Source organism: Girardinichthys multiradiatus, chromosome 1 (assembly GCF_021462225.1).
Source record: "Girardinichthys multiradiatus isolate DD_20200921_A chromosome 1, DD_fGirMul_XY1, whole genome shotgun sequence".
Classification (NCBI taxonomy): Eukaryota; Metazoa; Chordata; class Actinopteri; order Cyprinodontiformes; family Goodeidae; genus Girardinichthys; species Girardinichthys multiradiatus.
The window spans coordinates 1,061,164-1,086,916 of NC_061794.1; the positions used below are offsets into that span (position 1 = coordinate 1,061,164).

General features: G+C 40.9%; 1 protein-coding gene across 1 annotated transcript; it reads left to right on the plus strand.

The window, feature by feature from the left end:
• Positions 1-6,032: 6,032 nt before the first annotated feature.
• Positions 6,033-9,503, plus strand: LOC124875338. Its single transcript, XM_047377449.1, has 3 exons — positions 6,033-7,079; positions 7,955-8,048; positions 8,130-9,503. The coding sequence occupies exons 1-2, from the start codon at positions 6,284-6,286 to the stop codon at positions 8,011-8,013; spliced, it is 855 nt and encodes a 284-aa protein (XP_047233405.1). The 5' UTR covers positions 6,033-6,283; the 3' UTR covers positions 8,014-8,048; positions 8,130-9,503.
• Positions 9,504-25,753: the final 16,250 nt, after the last annotated feature.

The following is a 25,753-nucleotide window of genomic DNA, read 5'->3' on the forward strand; positions in this document are numbered from 1 at the left end:
AGTTATATTGATGCAATTGGTGTTCCGCGTGGAGTTCCTGACGAGTATAATTAGTTGATCAAGTGGCAGCTGTTTTCGAAAATTTACTTGTAATTTCAGCAGTTTTTCCTGTAACCCCAAATAAGAATGTGGACAGGATCAATTACATCCATTACAATGTCTTAAGGTTGGCATATCTGACACGAGACTCGGTTGAAGGGTTGGCAGAACAGTTGGCTGTGCAGAATAGATTGGCTCTGGACATGTTGGCTGAAAAGGGTGGAATGTGTGCAATGTTTTGGTGACATGTGCTTTACCTTTATTCCTAATAATACTGCCCCTGATGGTTCAGCTACTCGAGTGTTAGACGGCTGGCATACGTTAAGTAAGGCAAAGCATGAACATTCAGGAATTGGCGGGGGACTGGAGGAGTGGCTCACCAACACCTTTGGTAAGTGGAAGAATATAAACATGTCATTGCTGATTTCATTGTCTGTATTTTTGGGTATTTTAGTCACATGTGGATGTTTTTGTGTGCCATGTATTCGCTCTCTTACAGTGAGGCTTATAACGTCAACTATTGAAAAAGGTGCACTCATTCATCAGCCAACTCCATATAATATGATGCAAAACGTTGTTGCTGAAGGTTGGGAATTAGTGGCCCAGCTGTAATTCATTGCTTTCCTTCATTGCTTTGCAGAGTACTAATCTTTTGGTGTGCATATTTTGACCTTATAATCCCTTTTTTTATGTTGTTACTTATCATTGTTACATCTTTGAATGTTGACCTTTTTTGCAGAGGTCAAAAGGGGAAATTGTTGTGAATTAAAATCATTTAGTTTCATACTATGTGTGAATACACTCAAGCGAACCCTGGTCCAGACCAAACAACCGGACCGAGACCCACTTTTTGAGGTGGTCTCGGTCCGCTTCCAAACGGACTCTGGTGCGGTTCGCTTATGGTCTGAATACAAACCGGCCCTGATCTGAACCAACTACAAAAAGCGTACATTTCTTTGGACATAAAAAGCCACCGTAGCCGATAGCAAAGGTGTGTGTTGTAAGGTAATCATACCTGATAAGCTGTGTGTTGCTTAGCAACGCTACCGGCTTGTTGTGGGACAAGGCACGTAGAGAACGTCGGCGTTCAGCACGCATTCTCCGACGGGGTTCCAACATTAGAAATGGAACATCTCAAAATCTGTGTTGAATGAGCTGCTCTTCACCCTCACAATAATATTGCAGCTGTAATAATGGCACAAATATGCAGAACAGAGGTGCTGAACGCAGCACGTCTACAGTTATTTTCCTAAATGTCCGGGTCTGTGCTCTGTCCCGCTCCCGTCATTTCTGTCCAATGGGAACAATGATCGTCACCCGCGTAGCTTTGTTTACCAGTAATAGTTCACTTGTAAAAAGTACAATGTGAAAACAAACCGCACCAAATGAAACAAATACAGTTCGCTTTTGGTCTGGACCAAACAAACGGACCAAAGGACTTTCCTGGTGTGAATAGGGTTACACAGAAAGCAGGAGAGTAAAAAGGATTATAGATTTAAAAAGGAACAAAAATAGAAAAATAACCAGGGTAGAATTAGAAATAAAATAGACAGTCGAAATATAGGCCTACTTTATTTTATGTTTTAATTCATTATTAAAAAAATTATTTAACATCAGACTTTGAATAGAGCATTAGACTTGATCAGTTCCAGAATACTCAACTCACCAGTTTTCATAAGCACTGGATGTAAATAAAAAAATGTCATTATATTTGTGTGCTCAGTCTACACTTAAAGATATGCATTTTACTTTTTATTTGAATTACAGAAAAAGACTCCATAGTTGTACTGTGTGTTTTGACAGATGTCCACAGTTCACAGGTACATGTTGACAAAAGCTCATTCTTAGATAGCACACTCTAACTTGTATGAAAATAACAAATAAGCTAATTTCATCATACATTTCAGCCAAAAAAAAAAAAAACTCAACAAAATATTCTCTTGATTGTTTTTGTATAAAAATATATTGGCTGAGATTTAGTGAATGTCTTATGTTTTAAGATCAACACTATTAAAATAAAGGGCTACACTGCATACAGTTTAACTGGTATGTTAATGGCCACTAAAATTGTGATGAGCTAACCACAGCTCATTTCAGAACTATTACAATGTTTGAAGGAAATAATCTTATTACTACAAAACATTACAAGATACAGAAGTTAAGTTAAAGCAAATTTTATTAAAAGTAATTTTAAGCTCACAGAGTTTCTGACTTGTTCTTGATCTAATAACAATAACAATAAAAAGTTTTCTATCTAAGGAAACCCAGCAGATTGCATCGTGTCATTCACTTGCAGAAATTAAACTTGTCATATACTCCACGAGAAGCGAGACATTTTTGGGTTCTCGCAGAGTATGTAACAAGCTTTACTTCTCCTGGATGAGCATGTAGCAACAGAGGACTGTCGCTCGCATTGTGTCGATTGCAGCAATCTCTCATACCTAGCAAGCATGTAGCGACAGTGGAGAAGAAAACTCCCCTTTAAATGGTAAATGGCCTGTACTTGTATAGCGCTTTATCAAGTCCCCAGTGACCCCAAAGCGCTTCACACTACATTCAGTCATCCACCTATTCATACACACGTTCATACACTGACAGGGGTGAGCTACATTGTAGCCACAGCTGCCCTGGGGCACACTGACAGAAGTAAGGCTGCCATACACAGGTGCCACTGAGCCTGCTGACCACCATCAGCAGGGGGATCGAACCAGCAACCCACCGGTTACAAGATTAACCCCTGACACCATCGCAGCAGTCTCCAGCCGAACCAGGCTCAGTGTGAAATGGCACCGCCATGACCAACTGGGGGTTTGAGAAGACAGAGCAGACATACAAAAGCAACACAGGACCACAGCCATTTGTGAATACAATGTGGATTGTGCTAGATCCAGTTTTCTGCTTGCTCAAAAGTCTGCAATATACAGTTTATTGTTGATGTCTGTAGAAAAGTTAAATACCGCATAATCATTTACCAGTTAAAACACCTTCCACAAAATGACAACAAAACATTATCAAAATGTATACATCAAAATTCATATTAAAGTATGTTCATCCCTAAACATTATTTTACCAAATAAAATATTTTCAGGCTTCAGATCTCTGTGCAAATTTCCACGTGAGTGGAGTTCCTGAAGTTCCAGCAATAACTCCTGGCAGATCTGTAGTCTAAAACTGCCGATCAGGCTTAGTCTCTCAGGAAAATCCTTGTTTTCAATCAGTTTGATCAGGCTGTATTCACAGAGAGGGGAGACAACATAGGCAAAGTAAGGGTCTTCCAACACAGCTGTAGGTTGCAAAAGATGATCTGCTTGTAAATTTTCTTGAACACAGGAAACAAGCCATTTAAAGTTTGTTTTTGGAAATATGTTTAGCAACTCGTTTCACTGCGACAAAACAGTTGTGAAAGTGTGCTGGAAAAATCTTTGGAAAAACAATTTGTGTTGAAAACAAGGTCATCAATTTTCATCACGCCGGGCTTCAAGTCAAGATTTTCAAATGAAGTCTTCTGTCGAGATTCCTTGAAAATGCATTAAAAAAAACCCTATGAGATTATGTAAATATAAAATTAAGACATTAAATACGTGTGGGAAGTTACTAATGTGAGAGCATTTCTACAATAATCAGAATACAGATGAAAGAAATAACTTCTATATATCTCTACCCTCTTTTCTATGTGGCCATCAGAGAAGGAAGCTATGGCTTTCTCGAACAAATGGCATTTAGAGCATGAAATCAAGCATTTCAGGTTCTCAAAGGTTTGAAGATTGACAGTATTTCAAAATAAAGTTGCCTTGTCATGTAAAATATCAATCTTTACTAAGGCAAGAGAAAAACTTGACTCATACAACTTGTTACAGACAGTGTACAAACGGAAATACAGTACCTAACATTTAATAATAACATTCAATAATGCCATTAAAAATAATAAATGCTTAAAAGGAATTAATGTAAATTTAGTATTATTAAATCATTTATATTTGTAAGAATGAGAGTTCCCACCACCCAGTTAAATGGAGAAGTCCCTGAGATTAGTTTTGTATTAACTAACATAGAAACAGAAATAGAAATACGTCTCACTTGACAGGATCTCTGGAGTTGTAAACAATTTCTTCTCCCGCATTTATTTTAGTGATTGCAAACACACACAGATGTGGATTATTCTGTTGTATCGGTTGTTTACATAAGCACAGACACAAAAATCAGCATTACTGTCAGTTAAACAGTCAGCTCTTCAATGATAATGTAAAATGATATTATTTTTAGACGCACTGGTATATATGGTATGAATAAAACAGAATAAATAAAAAGAACATAGGGTGACTTGACTGCACACTTACTATTTTAACTTTGCTATTTGGTTTGATGTGATCGTTATTGATGAATCTTCCAAGACGTGTATTGTTACAGCCATCAACACTGCATAGTAAAAAATATGTATTTTTTATATTTAGCAATATGATTAAACATTGATGGTATTTGCAACTTTAATTCAATTGTTCTTATCAGAGAGTCTGTACCTGAATGGAGTAGAAATACAAAAATGCAGCATCTGCATCTGAATACTTGAACAGAGCCTCTCCTTCTGAGCCAGTGATGTGTCTTCCATTGTACTCAAGCAAGAATTCTCCCACCTTAATGTCTTTGATGGCAAATATTCCATTACTTGATAAACAGATTGAGACTGAATACATTAGTCATACATATTTATAAATTATATTAAGTATAATACAGGTTTCTCAACAATTCTAACACTGGATGATGATTATATGCATTCTCAGCTTATGGTTTGAATGAAAATGTATACATTTATATAATTACACAGCACAGAGTAGTAATGATTTAAAATGGCAGTAACGATTCTATCTATCTATCTATCTATCTATCTATCTATCTATCTATCTATCTATCTATCTATCTATCTATCTATCTATCTATCTATCTATCTATCTATCTATCTATCTATCTATCTATCTATCTATCTATCTATCTATCTATCTATCTATCTATCTATCTATCTATCTATCTATCTATCTATCTATCTATCTATCTATCTATCTATCTATCTATCTATCTATCTATCTATCTATCTATCTATCTATCTATCTATCTATCTATCTATCTATCTATCTATCTATCTATCTATCTATCTATCTATCTATCTATCTATCTATCTATCTATCTATCTATCTATCTATCTATCTATCTATCTATCTATCTATCTATCTATCTATCTATCTATCTATCTATCTATCTATCTATCTATCTATCTATCTATCTATCTATCTATCTATCTATCTATCTATCTATCTATCTATCTATCTATCTATCTATCTATCTATCTATCTATCTATCTATCTATCTATCTATCTATCTATCTATCTATCTATCTATCTATCTATCAAATTGTGACTACCGTCACGCAGAACATCAGAGAGTGAGCGTGTGACACAAAGCGTGGATAGCAAATTTCGCATCGGGGCGGTGTGAGGGACTTACACCCTCCCTAACAGGTGCTGTTTTTTTTTTTTTGTACTTCTAATATTCTTATTTAGTTGGTAAATGTATTGCTTTGTTGGGAGGAAGTTATTTGCTTTATTTAATATTTTGTTTTAATCATTCTCTCTTCTCTTTGAGGTCACCTGGTCTTGTGTTGCCATGGAAGTGCGCCCATGAGCAGTGCTGACAAGGACCTGGTGTTTTCAATCAGCCTCACTGGGAAAATCCATTGTTTGAGAGAGAGGGGAGATGTTTTCTGGATTTGATTGGGACCACAGTGTTTTTGTTTTACTTTTGAAGTTGTTAGTTGTAATTATGTAAATATTGTTCTAGGAATATAGTTTAGTACAAATGTTTTTCTATCTGGAAATGTAAAGGTTGACTCCACCCCTTAATTAGTCCAGGTAGGAGCCAATGCTTTAAACGCCAGGTGTGTTAGATCAGGGGGAAGCTCTCCCTCCTGTGGTTGGAATGTATGTCAATGCTGTGAACTGGAATGAAATGTTTGAAGAACTGAATAGAAAAACAAGTCAGAGCTCTACAATTTCTGGATTCTGTCTGATTTTTTTTGTCGCAAACCAACACTTGGTGTCAGGAGTGGGATGCGATGCCGATGTCCAGATATGCGCTAATTATGGGTCCAAAGCAGCAGACGAAAAGCCTCTAAGTGGCAGAAGCAGCGCCAGTGGAGGAGCCAGAGCAGGAAGGAGCTACAGGTCAGTCCAGTGATGAAACAGCATCTGTGGACATGAGCAACATTGCTGGCATGCTGGAAAGATGTCTTCAGTTCCAGAGTGACTTTGTTGAAAGGTGGGACAAAGAAAAGAGTAAGCAAGAAAGGAGATGGCACCAGATACAAGTGGAAGTTGGCAATCTGAGAGATGATCTGGGGAAGCAGCAGAAGACTGAAGATGAAGCTCAAGCCGGCCCCTCTTTAGAAGCAGATGTAGAGCCAGCTTCTCAGCATCAATCTAAAGGTGAGCCAGTACAAAGTGCATGGACTCAATCGGATATTCCAAAGTTTGAGGAGGGAGATGACATTGAACAATACCTGACAACCTTTGAAAGGTTAGCAACAGCATACCGGTGGCCCGAGAGGGACTGGGCAATAAGGTTGGTACCTCATCTCACCGGTAGGGCCCGAGCAGCATATGTGGCTATGGCTGCAGAGGATTCTTGTGATTATGCTGAAGTAAAGGCAGCCATCTTAACAAAGTATGAGATTAATGAAGAAATGTACCGACAACGATTTAGAGAGCCGGAGGTCCGTGTGAATGAAACCCCCCGAGAGTTCTATAACCGTCTGAAAGACCTTTACCTGAAATGGATGCAACCTCAGGGAAAAAGAAAGGATGATATTGGGGAGATTCTCATCTTGGAACAGTTCTACAGTTCTTTGTCACCAGAGCTGAGAATATGGGTCAAAGAGAGGAACCCAGCATCGGCACAAGAAGCAGCAGAACTTGTTGAAAACTTCTTGGCTGCAAGACGGGGACCAAAAACCTTCCGACACAACCTTCAACAGAAGGCCAGCTTAATGCAGGGTAAGTCTGTGGGATTTGGTTTGGGTGGTGGTCCAGGTGGAGGCAGGCCAGCAAATAAACTTTGAGACTACTGATGAACTAAATCTTCTGCAAGAACTGCCCTTTAATGTTAATCTTCATTTTGAGAGTGTGGTTAAAGTGAGGAAAAGTGAACAACAAAGAAGGCTTCAGAAAATGGCAGGCACAGTTAGGCAAACATCATTGGGATTGCCGGATCTTGAGGGAACATTGTGGGTTCACAAGTTGACTTCCAGAGATTACGACAGTCTGATGAATAACTGAAGGGTCTTTTTGATCAAGCAATTTCTATCACTGATGGAGAAGTGGGTAAACAGCCTGATGGGGGTGATTATATCCTTAGGGATGGGTTGCTTTATCTTCATGGGGGGAAACCAGGTTCAGAAAAACTGGTGGTTCCACAAAGTCTAAGGGATCAAGTGCTAAATGTGGGTCATGGTGCTCCATGGGCAGGACATTTGGGTTTTAAAAAGACCTATGATAGGATTTATGCTAGGTTTTATTGGCCAGGTCTTTATAATCAAATAAAAGAGTACTGCCATCCATGTTCAGTGTGTCAGCTGTCAGGAGGAAAAAATGTCCCAAAATATCCACTGCAGTCCTTACCTATTATTGATGTTCCTTTCAGCAGAATAGGTATGGACATTGTGGAATGACTTGAACGGACCCAAGCAGGAAATCGGTTTATCCTGGTGGTATGTGACTATAGCACATGCTATCCAGAGGCTTTTCCTCTTAGAGATATAACAGCTAAACAGATAGCTTATGATTTACTCCAGTTGTTCTCTAGGGTGGGGATTCCATCAGAAGTACTTACTGACCAAGGTACGAACTTTTTGTCAAACAATCTTAAGCAGGTCTACAGATTGTTGGGCATAAAGGATATTCGGACCACCCCCTACCATCCACAGACTGATGGGCTGGTGGAGAGGTACAACAGGACATTAAAGAGTATGTTGAAGAAATTTATTTCTGTCAATGGCAAAGACTGGGATAAGTGGTTACCCTATCTTCTGTTTGCTTATTGTGAAGTTCCACAGGCATCCACTGGCTTTTCTCCATTTGAACTTCTGTATGGCAGGCAGCTGAGGGTCCCTCTGGATGTTCTTCAAGAGTCCTGGGCTGGCATGAGGGATCAGTCAACCAATGTCATCAGCTACATTTTAAATATGAGACAGAAGATGGAGGAGACAACCAACCTCGTCAGAAGGCACCTGGAGAAGGTTCAACAGCAGCAACAGACCTGGTATGATAAAATGGCCAGGTGCAGATCCTTCAAACCAGGTCAGAAGGTTCTTTTATTACTTCCAACATCTGACAATAAACTTTTAGCAAAATGGCAGGGGCCATACACTGTTGTAAAGAAGCTAAGTGCTACCACCTATGAGATTGAGATGCCTGAAAGAAGGAACCCAAAGCAAACCTTTCATATCAATCTGATTAAAGAGTGGAAATCCCAGGCTCTGCCCCTTAGTCATCAGTGCTTTGTGCATGCTGTGGAAGAGGAAGATGATGATGAGGCTGAGATGCCATCTGTAAAAGACTCTGTTATTTCACTTGACCTCTCTCATCACACCCTCACCAGCAACAGGAGTTGGAGGACATTATTTCTTCAGATCTCTTCAAAGAACAACCAGGTTCAACAGTCTTGGTAGAACGCGATATTCATCTGAAGACCAGTGTCCCCATTCGGCAACGAATGTATCGTATTCCAGAGAAGATGTCTCCTGTATTGAAGGAGGAAATTGAGGTCATGTTGAAGCTTGGCATGATTGAACCATCCACCAGTGAATGGAGCAACCTGGTGGTTTTGGTAATCAAGAAGGATGGGAGCATCTGTTTTCGTATTGACTTTAGAAAGGTAAATGCTTAATCAGATTTTGATGCCTACCCATTACCAAGGTTGGATGGTCTCATTGAATGTGTTGGGCAGGCTAAATATATAAGTACCTTAGATCTTTGCAAGGGATATTGGCAGGTTCCTCTGACAGATGCTAAGCCTGTCACTGCCTTTAGGACCCCGCAGGGATTATGGCAGTTTACGAAGATGCCTTTTGGACTTCATGGCGCACCCGCCACATTTCAAAGACTGATTAATAAGGTACTGTCAGGTATGGAGTCATTTACTGCAGCTTACCTTGACGATATTGTCATTTACAGCAACTCATGGCAGGAACATTTAATTCATATGAGACGGGAAATATCTAAAACTATTTTATTAGAATTGTATATTCGCTATGGGAGGATGGAGAATTGCCAAAACTTTGGAAATAAGCAGTGATTATACCAATTCGAAAATCAGGGAAAGATTAATCAAAACCAGAAAATGATCGGCATATAGCTTTAACATCCAACATATGTAAAATAATGGCGAGAATGATAAATAAAAAATTGTTACATGGAAAACAAAGGTCTTCTATCAATTTATCAGAGTGGTTTCAGGAGAGGGAGAAGCACAATGGATCTAGTATTATGTTTAGAGAATGAGATTAGTGTTGGACCACTTGTTTGCTGAGTATTGGATTATCTGCACATTGTTGGACGTCACTGTGCCCCTCCAATGGCATCGGCCATTTTGTACCCAGGACAGCCCGCTCCTACATATCCCATCGAGCATTGCGACTGATATGACTGGGCGTCCCAAGTCTGACGTCACAGGGCACTATATAGGAAGGCCACTTTGCCGATCGATGACATGAGTTAACACGTAACTGAGAACCGCTATCGTGTTTCATTTTCAAGTCAACTTTGATGGTCAGATCATATTTTTCCTTTTTGTCAAGAAGACCGAAGGACGAAGACTGACCGCTTTCCCTGAAGTTGATTGTGGACGCACAATTAACTTAACCCCACTTTTCCTCGCTCGAATTCCCTCGCTCAGGAAGAAGACGACACCAAGTAAAACCCAATTTTTTTATTTTATCTTTTATTTCTTTATTAGAAGGCCTGGGCAGGGTCAGAGGTTGTAGAAGCGATCAGAATCGCTGGTTAGGATCTCATGTGTTCTGAATAATATGTGCATGTAACCTTGCTTATTGAGCTTTGATGTGTTATGTTGATGTCGGGATCCGCCGCGTTCCCAGAGCTGTTTGTGTTTACTATCTGAACGCGGGTGCGTTGCAAGACTGGACTGTTAAAACGACCTCATGGTAAAATTCTCCATTTTTTTTCCTTTGTCTTCAATCTCACTATGCTAGCTTGCCGCCAAAAGTTAGAATCCTTTGTGCTCAGGAGTTAGGGGGAAGTTTTATGATCAGAAGATCATAAAGGACCATCGAAGCTGCGCTCCAACCCCCCACCAGTCGCCACCACACCCCCTTTCATATCCTCATTTTCCTTCGTCTGTAGTGTCATAAACTGCTGGTTGACTCAATACATACCCACTACCGTTTGTTGATTTTTGCTTATTTAGATGTGTTTCCCCTGTGTTTGTAGAATTTTGCATGTTGAGTAGGTGAAAATTAATAAATATTCACATAGATAAAGAGAGCGTTTTGTGTTTCATGGTGTGCAAAAGGTGATGTGTCAGTCAAAATAAGGTTCAAGTTCCACACGTTTCGGCAGAAACGGTCGATTAAACAGTGACATCTCCGGCAATAGTTATTATTACGGAGTATTCAACGGTTGTAATTGTCAGAGGCGTTGAGCCACAATTACAACACCAGAAACATATCTGGTCTCGATTCATAAATGAAGATTTTTGGTTAAGAAATTGATTTTGTCAGATTATGACTTGTAATTATAATTATTGATCAAGATTAATCAATCAATAATCAATCATAAACCTAACATTAGAAAGGCTCAAATGAATAAAGAGACTGCAATGGGATTTTCACTCTGCTGATGATGGAGCAATTTAGAAAAGAAGAAGGAATTTGGGTTTTATTGTAAAGACACTGCAGGGGGCAAATTAAGTTGTAGAAAAATTGTCATATAAATGGGGTTTTAAGTTTTCTGTGGACAAAGCTAAAATGTTTTTCACACGGAAAAAAGTTGATGAAAAGATTGAGTTGAAAATATGTGATCAGGCGTTGGAACGATTTAAACAATTTAAATTTCTTGAGTTGTGGTTTGTTGAAAGAATAACATGGTGTGGACATTAAGAAAATAATAGATAAAAGTAGGAAGGTATGAAGTATAATGAGGCGTTTAGTTGGAACTGAGTGGGGAGCTGATAGAAATTCATCGAAAGCTATTTTTACTGGATTAATTAGGTCAGTCTTGGATTATGGGTGCATAGTTTATAATATAATTATAATTCAGAAGCAGATTCAAATCTCCAAAAGTTAAATTATATCCAATATCAGGTTTTAAGAATATGTACAGATGCTTTTAAAATATATTCAATTGCAGCATTAGAAGTTGAAATGGGAGAAATGGAGTTTTGACGAAAATTCAATCTGGAAGACTTACCTCCACCACCGACTCAGTCCTATGACTCCATCATGCGTCTCTGCTCCAGAGATTTGTAACTGAAAACACATCTTTGTCCGTTCCCCTTGCTGCGAGTGAAATAACTAATTATTTGTCTTTCTCTTCTTTTTGTGATACAAGTATTGTAGGTTGTTTAAACCTGACATTAATTTGGTCCTTCGGAGCCAGATTCCAAATACGCCTGATGATTCCAGCGGGTTGGTAGATACCGGTAAAGACCGTGCGCATGGCTGTCGTTATCAGACTCACAGACCCTTTCCGGGACTTGGTCTTGGCCCGTCCGCTGAGGTCTGACGGCTGACGGAACACTGAGAGAGAGGAGAAGACAAAGTGGTGAGTTGAATTTGGATTAAAAAGTGTGACGAATGACTGGAGATCATTGCGTGAAATAAAACCCTGTGAATCCTAGGCCCTAACAGGTAAAAGTAGGATGGCGGAGTCCTCGAAGTATTTAGAAGTAATACTGAAATTCCGTGTTTTTCAGGACGGCGGAGTCCTGTTTAAGTATTTAAACAAAAATACTAAGAAAATTCCGCGTTTAAAATGTGTGCATGTGAGAAATAAATGGAGGATTTAAACCACTAGGTTTTGCCTCATACCAAAGCAGTAGGATTGTAAGTGACTAACTTTTGTGGATGCAAAGGCAAGAATTCTCCACTCGAAAGAGTTTAAGTGAGAATTACCACAAATGGAGATTTTTCTGTCACCCTACTGAGCAGAATAATCCAGCATTTAGAATACCCTATGTATTTATATGCTGGACCAAATTTAAATTAAAACAATGGGAAAAGGGGCGAGTAAAATAAACTAAAAATGGATAACAATGCAAAGATTGGAAATTTATAGAAGCACAGGATCAAATTCAAATATTAAAATTAAAATATTTAGATAAATGGATAACCACATATCATTATGATGGTCGTTTAAACTACAAAATCTGTTAATCTATAGGATGCAATAATTAAAAGTACACGTGATTTAAGAAAAATGGACAAAGAAGGTTATGAGGATGTAGATTATTGGTTAAAAGTAACTAAAAAGAGAGAGATGTGATGCAGGAGATAAGAATGGACGTTTTTGTGGAAAGCAGCAAAGGTCAGAGGGCTAAGAAGTAATTTTTGATGGACTTGCAAAGTAGAACAGCAGAACAAAAGACAGGGAGTAAAAAGAGTAGGTGGAAAGTTTTTGTTTTGTACCAAAGATCTGATGAGGTTTGACAGGATTGGATGGGCTAAAATGAGTCCCTTTGGTGAATAAATCCATCCTCACCATGGCTGTATGGTATGTTTTATTTGTGTTAATTTTTTTTATTGTTTTGAGATGCTGAAGGCTGTTGATACAGCATGTCACGGAGGTTCATGGCATGACACGGTTTTTTTCTCTGAGTAACCTTAGAAAATATTTTACTCTTTTTAACAACAAAACAAACAAAGTGAGGGGATTAATCGATATGCTTACAGTCAGATACAAACGCAGAGCTGACTACACAGAAATAGCCAGAGTGAAACAAAAAGAGGAAGAACCTTTTGAAGAATATAGGATTAGACTGATAAAAATGTTAAAAATACATAGTGGTCTACAAGAAGATGAAAACGAGCAAGGAGCTTATCGACATCAGTTAAAAAATGCACTACATGCTGGTTCCAGGGATGCAATTAATACCTGGGTAAGGAGACATTTTATAGGGTTCCCCACAGCAAATCTAGAAGATTATGTAAATCATGCCCTCCATGCAGAAAAAGTAATGAAGGATAAAAAAAAAAAGATAGCCAACATCTTTTTTTCAGCAAGAAGAAGAAGAACAGATTTATTATCAGAACAACAGAGGAAGAGGAGGATTTAGAGGCAGAAGACAAAACCGCAGGTGTCAGAGGAGGAGTGAGCAGAGGAAACTACAGACAATACACCTCAGGGTGTTGGTTTTGTGGAAAAGAAGGACATCTGGCCAGAGACTGTCCTGAGAGGAGAAATAATGATTCAGCATGACTAGGACAGAAAACAAGTGAAATTGTTCCTAGTACCTCAGACACTGATGAAAACAAAAAACTAAAAACACAGGGGCAGGATGTCCTCCTAAATTTCTAGGACCTTCTCTCCCTAGATAGCATTAAACCTGAAGTTACCTTACTGTTGAATGGAAAATCAATTACTTTTCTTTGTGATACCGGAGCATGCAGGACCACCTGTAGAGAAACAATCCCAAATTCCAGACTTAGTGATCAGCAAATAACAGTAAGGTCAGCTAGTGGGAAATTGACACAAGTCTGTGAGTCTGAACCAGTTTGGATAAGAGATCCCAATGGACAGTCATGTCAGCTATCTATTCTAATGTTTCCTGAGTGTCCGGTGAATCTATTGGGATGAGATGGATTACTACATCTGGGGTTAGCATTAATTCCAACCTCAGAAGGACATATTGTAGTAAAGAGAAAAGCAGAACTCAGTACATCAGTTGTTGAAGTAGTGTTAGCGGAAGACACTAGGAAGCTCTGCAAAATGCGGACACCTCCACACATATCTTTATTCAAGGATAAAGAACTCAAGTGGCAGGACATGGGAAGAATAGTGCAGAGGGAAAAAGATGCCACAGACTGGTTTGCAACAACAATGAATACAGAAATCAGTGCATCCACAGGATTAACTAGAAAGTTAATATTCTGGACAGTGACGGTGCAGGAAGGGATACATTTGCATACAAAGCAACAATGAGAAATATTCCTTACTGAACAGGAGGAACAGTTCTTGAGTGAAGTCCCTGATAAGTTATGGTCAAAAGACCCTACTGATGTGGGTTTAGTAAAAGGAGTGTTACCTGTTCAAATCAGAGCAAAAACAGAAATATAAGCAATGCATTTTTCTCTGTGCCTATAGATAAAGATAGTCAGTTCTGGTTTGCATTCACCGTTGAGGGACAAAGATATATTTATACCAGACTACCTTAAGGCTACTGTGAAAGTCCAACTATATACTCTCAGGTAATGAGTGCAAGTATGGCCAAGTTTGACCCTCTAGGAGGTAGTCGGGTTTTACTATATGTTGATGATGTGCTATTAGCCTCTCCTGATGAGGAGACCTGTAAAAATGACACAATAGCATTATTAAAACATTTAGCAGAAGAGGGACATGATGTCAGTTAAAAGAAACTTCAGTTGTGTAAAAGTGAGGTTAAATACCTAGGCCACAATCTTAGCGCAGGGGGACGCACAATAGTAGAAGAAAGAGACTGCAATATTACAAGCTCCAAAACCAGTAACAAAAAAGCAAATGATGTCCTTCCTTGGACTAACTAATTATTGTAGAAACTGGGTGCCAAATTATGCAGAAATAGTAACTCCATTAAACAAACTAATATATGAGGAAGAGCTGAAAATGACGTTTGAACTGAAATGGAGTGTAGAAGCTGAAGATGGAAATTAACATGATTGTCAAGAATTAGCAGAAAAAGAAGCAAAAACTAGAAGTGATCACGAAATAGTATGTGAATGATTTCTCCAAAAAAGATGAGAGAGGGAAGATACAAACAGGATATGCATTGGTGACAAAAGATAGTGTTAAAAAAATGCAACAACAAAGCCCACTACAGGAGATAGAAATGTGGAAAAAACATGGAGCTGCATTAAAAGATGAAAACTATATTTGACCAGATAATAAACCTGTCTTACCAAAGAACCTATATAAATGGGCGGCAATATTGAGCCATCGTGTTTCACAATGTCTCAACAGGGAGGAAGGGTAGGACAGATATATTAATATTATATAACATATGGATTTAGTTCTTAATTCTTATTAAAAAATGTTTTTTGTAGAACATGTTTAACATGTGCAAAACATAATCCACAAGAGAATTTAAGACCACGAAGGGGACAATTTTCAAAACCAAAATACCCCTTACAAACAATTCATATGGATTTTATTGAGTTAAACCACAGTGAAGGAAAAAAGTTTTGTTTAGTCATTCTAGATGCATTTTCTAAATGGATAGAACTATTTCCAACTAAACATTACAAGCACCTCAGGGCTAACACCCTATGAAACGTTATTTGGAAGACCATAGAAATTACCACAGTTAAAAAAAATAAATCAGTGGGAGTTAGATGAAGAAGCTAACCTAGCTGATTATATGAGGAGTATGTTAGAAAAGCAACAGAAACAAAATCAAACTAATGAGGAATGTTCTATTTCCCAGCAGGAAAACCAACTAGTGGAACCAGGAGACTGGGTGTTAATAAGGAGTGTAAAAAAGAAACATTGGTATTTCACCTAAATGGGAGGACCCATATTAGGTATTACTAACCACTCCCACAGTAGTAAAAATAACTGAGATCAACCTGGATTCACCTTATACATTGTAAAAAGATCATTTCGGTTGAAAGCTCCGCCAGGGGAAGTGATTTACAGACATTTAGAGGCTGGAGAGACCCGAAAGTCAGTGAAGAAAATTAAGACCCTGGAACCACATAGAGGAGTCAAAATTTCAGCCAAAATAACTTTTAGATGGATGAACAATGCTTTCCGTTGCTGGGTATTTATATTTTTTCTCATATTGATTTTTTTATTTTTCTGGTACTTCTGGGAACCAGTCAAGATAAAACAGAATGTAATAACACCTGTTATGAGTCATATGAAACAAGTAGCGCTAAATCAAGGTAGGTAAGATAACCTAACTATGTGCACTAAACAAACTTCTTATACTTATGGTATTCAAGTGTGTGTGAAATCTAAAACCATAGCTGTGGTGCTGATCCCACTCATTAGCTTGACCAAATGAGGAAGGAAAGGTCCATGATTATAGAAGTTATAAATGGTACTTAACTAATGATAGAAGAGACACCTCATGGTCCATGATGGTAGCTGATGAAGGAAATAATTGGACACCAGAGTGGGGCACCACTGCTTATGCTAGTCATTAAAATAAGTTGTTTAAGTTCCATAAAGCTGATAATGCAATCCAGGTAACAAAGCGAAGAGAGTAAAAATTATGTTAGGAAACTTAACCACAGACGACTAGTTCCAGGTTATTACTGGAGTATCAGGAACAAATAATAACTGTTTATTGATGGTAGAGTAAGCGGCTAACATGACTAAAAGAGATTGTGTTGTGTGTTTGGGTTCCAGGCTTTTGTTACAAATAATTCCAGCTTTAATACCACAACCCTGTGTGATGGAAGTAATGAATCAAACTAATCCTAATGAAATGTGTCAGCACTGGGATTCTGTTTTTCCTGTAACTACAGCAGATAAGAACAAACCAGTATTCCATAAACGGGTCACCAGTGGAAACTACACATGTATAAATATGACAGAGAGAGGCAATAAATTGGGGAATCTCACTGCAGTATGGTGTACTGCAATTGTAGAAGTAAATAAGTATCTTAAACCAGTCTCTAGAGGAGACATTTGGTGGTGGTGTGGTGACGACAGGTTGTTTGATTAATCACCTTCAAATGTAACAGGACTCTGTGCTCTAATTACTTTATTGTTACCAGTTTCAGTATATTCTATGTAGATGAAGTAATAGATGGACTATCTAGTGTAACTCCACATGATTGACGTGATAGAAAGTGCAGAGCAGTAGCTTGGCAGACTGAGGGATGCTATAGATGAAGATAAATTAACTGATCAAGTAGCTGCAGGATTTGAATCAAGTATCTGTTGGTGGTGTACGATGAACAAAAACGTAGACAGGATCAACTATATTCACTGCAATGTACAAAAACTAGGAAATTGTACACAAAGCGGGTTTGAAACTGTCCATGACTAATTGGCTTCAACTTCCCTGATGGCATTCCAGAATAGAATTGCTTTGGACATGTTAGGTGAAAAAGGAGGAGTTTTTGCTATTTTTGTAGAAAAATGCTGCACGTTTATACCTAACAACACTGCGGCTGACGCTAGCCTCACTAAAGCCATAGAAGGTTTGAGATCTTGTCGAAGCCATCTCTGCTTCCCCGGGTCCGTTGATTTGGATACAGGTTTCAAAAGAGTGAAATAAACACAAAGTACAATCAACTTTGAGTTCGCCTCTGCGCAGAGTGAGAGAGATATACTCCAGTGAAAACCTATGAGTCCAACTCTGCCCTCTCTTTGCTTCTCAGCTCGTTTTATTCAATCTCAAGGGTGTGTTGAACATATAGATATATCATGTCACTCATGTATATAGCATAACATTTCCTTAGGTCCAAATAAGGAGTGCTTCTAGTTGTTCCCTTCTGGCAAACTCATCTTTCCCTGTCTCCCCCATTCTCCATCTATTTACGACCTTGCCCTCTCTCTACTCTTTCCCTTGTCATTCACCAATTTATGACTTTGCAGTTTTTATGCTTCACTCCCTAAGCTTGACCCTCCTATGCTTCACTCCCTAAGCTTGACCCCCTATGCTTCACTCCCTACGTTTTCACTCCCCTATATCTGCACCTTCCAGTTACACACATAGATAGTTTATATTCTACAATATAACTCTTTTGAACTCTCATAAAAGGGTTCACAATCTAAAATGTCCTTCTAAAAATAAGTAGAAATAAGCAAAAATATTACTGTACCACCTGTAAAAGAGAAAATCATTAAAAAACATGCATGCATCATATTATGCGTCCATGAATTCACACTCTGAGTCCTCATTCTGGTTATAGTCAATTTGCAACAGTGGCATTGTTATCTTTGGATCCCTCTGCTCAATTGCGGAGGTGATGAGGCGCACCATCAGAGAACGAATGCATGGCACACAACAACATCCACAGGTCACCATTATAGCTACAAATACTGCAATAGAAATCATCAGACATTATGAAACCCTTCCAGTGTCCAAATATGCCTGTCATCCACCCCTCCAGGGGATTATCAATTCCAGAATGTTCATGCATGGTGGCGGAGAGGGTCTTAAGTCCCTCTAAAGCCTTTGACACTGAACTGTCCGGTGCAGTGTTATTAGGAATGAAGGTACAACACATATCTCCAAACATGGCACACACGCCACCTTTTTCAGCTAACAACATATCCAATGCCATCCTATTTTGAACTGCCATGAGGGAAGTTGGGGCCAATTGTTCAGATAAACCTTCTACAGCGTCTCGAGTTAGATTGGCCAGACGCAAAACATTATAATGAATATAATTAATGCGGTCTACATTTTTGTTGGGCGTTACTGGGAACAAGGCAGCTATAATAAGGATGTTTTCAAATCCAGCTGATATTTGGTCTGCAAGTTTATACTCATTTGGGACTCCTCGCGGAACTCTAATTGCATCTATATAGGTGGGGGAAACCTGACTCAGATCAAAAGTGGTTGAAGTGATTCTTTTCATAATGTCTCCTCCTCCTGCGAGTGAATGCCAGTGCCTTATCTTGTTGAGATGTCACAGAGGTAATATTAGGACCAATTAAAATCAACGGGGCTTGTAATCTGACCATTGCACATACTCCTATGGTGTTATTTGGTATATTAGTCCTTTCACTTTTCCAGACGTGGTGGTATTACACCAGTCCGAGGGAATTTGTCCTACATTCACCTTTGGGGTGTTTGAGGTGAACTTGAAACAAGAATATGTCCCATTCAGCCTCTGAGGAGTGAATGGTCCTGTCTTGGTGTTGTTTGGGATGGGTGGAAAGATGCTAGCTAGCGTGGTACAGTTGGCTGGGGTGGCTTCTGTAGTTAGTTGTAACATGCAGCTGTACCCCCAAGCATCTTCCGGATATAAAGGGGCCGGGTCAGTGGTTAAGTGTGGCCTTGCAGATGCACATGCAATGCAGTCAGACCTACTTTGTTCCTTTGCACTTTGGGTCATCCATTGCAACCAAAGATTATCATCTGTGTAACCTGTGGCCATCTGGATTATTTCTAGAGGCTGCAGGGTGGAGTAATCTACTTTCATCACCCCTTCTAGTTGGTGTTCTGGGACTGTAGAAGTGCTAGTGGCCTGTACCTGAGGGGTTGGTTTATTTAAATTGACTTTGATTAGTACCTGGGGGTCGGTCCCTGTTACCTCTACCCCTAGAGTGAAATACATCACCTCATCCCACTTGTGAGAGATGCGATGCAAACCTTCTTGTAACGATTTTATGGATAAAAATAGTGTATTGACACCCCCAAGTGTGTTATGCGTCAACGCCCGTACCAGGCTGATTTGTTTGGCTTTTTCTCGATTCCATAAATTTATATATGTCAGGGTGGGTGTCCACCTACCCGTATACCCCACTGCGTGACCCCAGTTTCCGCAAAGCTCGTTTCCCCCATATACACTCATGGTCCTGCCTGCAGCGCATTTGGTTGACATGTCGAGATTGGCACACAAATACACATTATACCCCAACCAGGCAGTCGGATTCTTCCCACACTTCATGACATCACACAGGTCAAACTGAAAAGTGGTAGTTGCTCCTAACGTGTAATTTAGTTCTAATCCCCCATAACGCTTAAGGCATACGTCCTTGGATGGAGTTACCCTAGACCTTTTGGACACCTTCCCGGAGTAGTTTTCAGAACATGTCTGGAATGGAAGTTCACAAAAATACCATAAAATAAACGTAACAATGAGTGCTGAGAGTATCACTCCACCTATGATGAAACTCCTAGAGAGTCTAGTTCCCTTGTTTTGGGTACTCATTTCTTTTTTTTTTTTTTTACTTATGAAACTTAAAACATAAACATATAAAGTTAAATCATAACCTGAAAAAGATACCAAAAAATCAAAATGTAATATAAAATGTACGCCAAGCAGTGTCTTTTGGGGTGGGAGGGAAACTCTACCACTCCCAGTGAGAGGGAAACTCAATCACCTCCGCCTCTTCTTTTGTTGTTCTTCTGTCTTCAGCTCTCAGGGCAGACTGACCCTGAGCTAATTTATCTCACCTGGGGATTATTCTGCCCCTTCTTGGGTGAGAGAAGTGAGATTGTCTTCTCCTGTGTTTTCGCTCAGATCCTCCTGGACTGAGAAAGGGATCGTTGAGGTGGTTCTGCTCCTGCACACTGGCTCCAGTGATACCAAGTAGCGCCTTTGCCCTTCAGCCTGACTGCATGGGTTGTCCTCTCTGTGACCTGAAATGGACCGGTCCACCTTGGCTCTGACCACTTTCTTTTGATGACTTTCAGGAGGACCCACTCGGCTTCCGATGTGGTGGTCCCAACCCCGGTCTCTGGTTCTGCTGGGATCTGTTTGGAGAAAGCTGTAACAAGACTGTGGAGAGATCTGTAATAATCACGATGAGATTGTTCACACTCAGTGAGAAACGGTAACCTTGTTTGTGGACCTGGAAATGGCCTCCTTGTTTGCAGCTCATATGGAGTTAAACCATGTTTCTGATTTACAGAACTCCGTACAGACATCAGAGCTAATGGCAAGGCCGTTACCCAATTCATTTTGGACTGTGCACAGATCTTAGCCAATTTGGTTTTAAGGGTTCGATTCATTCTTTCAACCTTCCCTGTGGACGGTACACAGTGCCAAATGAGTGTTTCAGTCCCAGACATTTTTCCACTTCCTGGAGTTCCTCATTTTTGAAATGTGTTCTGTTGTCAGACCTTATTTTAGCTGGGAAACCATGTCTAGGGATATAATGATTTATCAAACACTTCACCACTGATTTGCTGTCTTCCTTTTTTGTAGGCCATCCAGTAAATGCATCCACACACACCAACAGATATCTGAACCCATTTACTCTCTCATTCATGTCTGTATAATCAATGATAACCTCTTTTCCTGCTATTGGGTATACTGGGAACTTTCCAGGTGCTGGCTTCAAGGTTGGTCTAACATTGAACTGCCTGCACATCTTACATGAATTAATCCAATGCACTGCCATTGGTTTCAAAAAAGGATGCCACCAGTGTTCAAGATTTTTCAACATTTGCATTGTTCCCACATGTCCTACTCCGTGGGCTTCTTCTAAGGCTACTTTGGTAAGACCTGGTGGCAAGATCTTGTGAGCCCCCTTGGGCCTTCCAAACTGATTTTTCCTCAGGAGAGGCCCCCTTTTGTGATTTCATTACTTCTTCCAGGGTGGGTTCTGGTGTCCACCCTGCTTCTGAACACAGCATTATGTGCCTGGGCTGATATCCTGCACGCTGTTTAGCAGCCTGGTCAGCTGCCTGATTCCCTTGTGCTACTCTGGTGTTACTGCTGTCATGCCCTCTGCATTTAATGACGGCTACTTCTTGAGGGAGCAACAAAGCTTCAGCCAACTTTCTCATTTCCTGTTCATGTTAATGGGTTTCTGTCCTGCAGTTCTAAATCCTGTCCTCAGCCACTGTTTGAGTTCTACATGTACTGCTCCTGTAACGTATGCGGAGTCTGTGTAAATGTTAACCTTCTGCCCTGCTCCTAGTTCCAGAGCAGCTATCACTGCCAAAACTTCTGCTCTCTGCGCTGATTGTGCATCTGTCAGTTCCTCTGCCTGTACTGTGATAAAATCTGTCCCTGCATCTTCCACCACCGTGTATGCTGCCTTAAGTCCTTCTGTGTCATGTCTGAAGCAGCACCCGTCTGTGTACAGGTTTCGGGCGTCTGTTAGGGATGTACTTTGTAGATCTGGTCTGATTTTTTCATTAAACTCCTCTTTTTCTGCGCAGACATGTGGTGTACCGGTAATTATTCTATCTGCCATGTTTATCCCTTCATGTGTGTATGTGATGTTTGGAGCCTCCAGCACCTTACTCAGCCTCTGTTGTCTCAGTGGTGAGAGTGTGAAAGCCTGAGAGTTCACAAAGGCCACCACACCATGTGATGTTAATATGTTAAGAGGGTGTCCCATCACTACATGAGCTGTTTTTTGAATTATTTTAGCCATCCCTGCTGCGTGTCGGGTGCACTCATGATGTCTTTGTTCCATGTTGTCCAACATTACACTTATGTACATTAGCACTGTTCTTATTCTTCCTTTTTTCTGGAACAGCACACCATTTGCTGTGTGTGCTGTGACAGAAACATCCAACTGGAAGGGCAACATGTAATCTGGGTGTGCCAAATGTGCAGCTTGCGAGAGGCTGGTTTTTAAGTTAATGAACGCTTCTTCAGCTTCTCTGGTCCATTCAAGTGGGGCAGTGAGGTTTCTCATGCCCTGTTTTTTGACAAGATCTCTAAGGGGTGCAGTGAGGTTGGTGTAGCCGGGCACAAAAGATCTGCTATACCCTGTGAGTCCTAGGAAAGACAACATGTCCTTAACCAGGAGCGGTTTTGGGTGGGACAAAACTGGAGATTGGTGAGCTGGTGACATCCCCGTGCCAGGTTGGGAAACAACTCTGCCCAGAAAGTCAACCTGGCATCTGCAGATCTGGAGTTTGGTTTTGCTAACCCTGTAGCCTTTTTTAGCCAAATGTGACAGGACAATTGCTGTTGCCTCTAAGCATTCATCTACAGTGGGTGTTGCGAGGAGAATGTCATCCACGTACTAAATCAGACTGGTGTTTGGTGGTAATAGGCAATCTTGGAGAGAGTCTTTGAGAACCTGATTGAAGATTCCTGGAGAAAGCGTGAATCCTTGCGGCAAACGAGTGTATGTATACCTATGAGATTTATAGGTAAATGCGAAAATGTCCCTGCATTCCTCAGCTAAAGGAAGGCAGAAAAATGCGTTGGCCAGATCAATGCAGGTAAACCAGCAATGGTCAGGGTTAAGATTTGTCAGAGGCACATAGGGATTGGGCACGGGAACGGTAAGGGTGGCCAAAGCTGCATTCATGGCCCGTAAATCATGTGCCATGCGTCATTTACCTGTCCCTTTTTTCTCCACTGGCAAAATGGGTGTGTTCCATGAAGAGGAATGTGTGGACTCTAAAACACCTGAGTTCCAGAGGCCTTCCACTGTATCTTTAATGCCTGATTCTGCTGCTGGTTTGTGAGAGTATTGGGGCTTCCATATTGGTTGGTCGGTGGTTAACTGAAAAGTAATGGGGGAACATTGAATCAGGCCTACATCTGTGGGCCCCTCTGCCCAGAGAGTGGAAGGCATTTTTTCCACAACAGCAGCTACCAGCGGATGGTCTGTTTTTTCCCTACTATGGTGTCTGTCTAACTGAACATGCTCCAGTGTGCCCACATCCGTAGAGTGGTTGAATATGCGATAAGTGTTACCTGAGGGCGAGTAAAAAAGGTTGGGGGTTGCCAAAGGCTGCCAAACCTGTAGGTTCAGGGAGCGTTTTAACACACCTCCAAGTTCACATGCTTCATGACCTGGGTGCAGAGCCAAAGAGACATGAGGCACCCCATCAGACCACATCCTAAACCACACTTCCTGCTCTTTAGTCAAATGAACCTTGGCCACCACTCCTTCTGGTGCTACATAAATGTCTGTGGTGACAATGTCCCAGTGTGTACCCTCTAACTCGTCAGCAAAGCTTTCCTGGTAGCATTCACAATTATTTCTATCATAAAACAAGGTGACATGCGGGGGGTCAGGAGGAGGTACATAGGGCACCAGAGTTGAGACCCAGGATTTCCACCGATGGAAAGCCGAGAGAATGCCTCTGTGCGCGGTGGTTTCAGATTGCAGCAAAACCCAGTATATATCAGCCATTGAGTCCTGCAGTGGCTGGAGGAGGTACTGTCCATGTGAAAAAGAAGTGTTATTGTCACAAAATAACTGGATGCCATTGGGCAGGTGAACCTGCAGTCCATCAGTCCCGCATAAAATGGTTGCTCCCAGTTTTATTAACATGTCTCTCCCCAGTAAATTTACGTGTGTCTGTGGAGACTAGATAACTGTGATTCAGTGTCTGTCCACCAATTTCAGTCTTTAAAGGCTTGGTATATGGCAGGACCTGTTTTGCCCCTGAGAACCCCATGATAGTTGTAGTTCTGGTGGAGAGTGTTTTGGAGGAGCCTGTTTGATGGTTGAACATACCAGAAAATGGTAAATGGACTGAACTTATATAGCGCTTTTCCGGTCATACAGACCGCTCACAGCGCTTTACACTAGAGCCACATTCATACACCGATACGCAGATCGGTAGGCAACATGAGGTTAAGTGCCTTGCCCAGGGGCACATCGACATATGGCAGGAGGAAGCTGGAATCGAACCCACAACCTTCTGATTGCTATACGACTACTCTTCCTACTGAGCCACTGTCGCCTCGGAAGGAGGCTATTTCTGGACACAGTCACAGACAGCAGGGGGTCCGCTGTCTTCTGGGGTCAGTGGGGACCTTCAGTGGTGCTCAGGCCAGAGACTAGGCTCGTCCCAGGCCGGTAATTGGAGTTGTGGTCCGTATGCACCGCAACTGTGGCTCAGTAGGAAGAGTAGTTGTCTTGCAATCAGAAGGTTGTGGGTTCGATTCCAGCTTCCTCCGGCCATATGTCGATGTGCCCCTGGGCAAGGCATTTAACCTCAAGTTGCCTACCGATCTGCGTATCGGTTTATGAATGTGTGAGCGTTAGTGAGTGCTTGGGTGAATGTGGCGCTAGTGTAAAGCGCTTTGAGCGGTCTGTTTCACTGGAAAAGCGCTATATAAGTTCAGTCCATTTACCTCTCTCTCTGTATAGACGGGCCGGAGAAGCCATGGCAGGACCATAACACCCATACCCTCCGGGTGAACCATTCTTATGGGGGCAATCTCGGGCCCAGTGTCCAGTTTCATTGCAGTAATAACACACATCAGCATTACCCAGTCTCCTCTGTGGTCCTCTCTGGAATCCCCTTGCTCTTAGCCCTCCCCGTCCCCCAAAACGACCAGCATGTTCCTGATATGGGACCGGGGCCTGATGCCACTGTCCTGCTGTTTCTCTATTTCCAGGAAATGGAGGAGCCTGAGGGGGCTGAGACACTGCACCTTCATACATAATTTTAGATGTTTTCCCCTCCTTCTTCTTTTCCCCAACCTTCTGTTTAGCTTCTGCTAATTGCATTTTCAGGAGCTGAGTTTGTAACGTTTTTAATTCACTCTCCTCATCTTGTTTTGCCTCTGAGTTTAGATAAATGATGCATCAAATGGCAATCCCATACTCCAGGCTCTGATCCAGGGAGGTCGGGATTATCCTCCATATTAGTTTTAACCTGCAACGGTAACCCTCTTAAAACAGCATCCCGGAACCAGTCCCTTTGGGGACCAGCTCTGTCTGGATTAGTTCCTGTCTGTGTTTGCCACACGGATTTGCACTGATCTAAATATCCCCTCCTTGAACCGCCACTTTAACGTGGTGGAGGGGTTTGAGTGCTCAAATGATCCTAGAGGCTATGTTGTCTGGGGCCTAAATGCCCCTGGTAGGGTCTCCCATGGCAAACAGGCTCTAGGTGA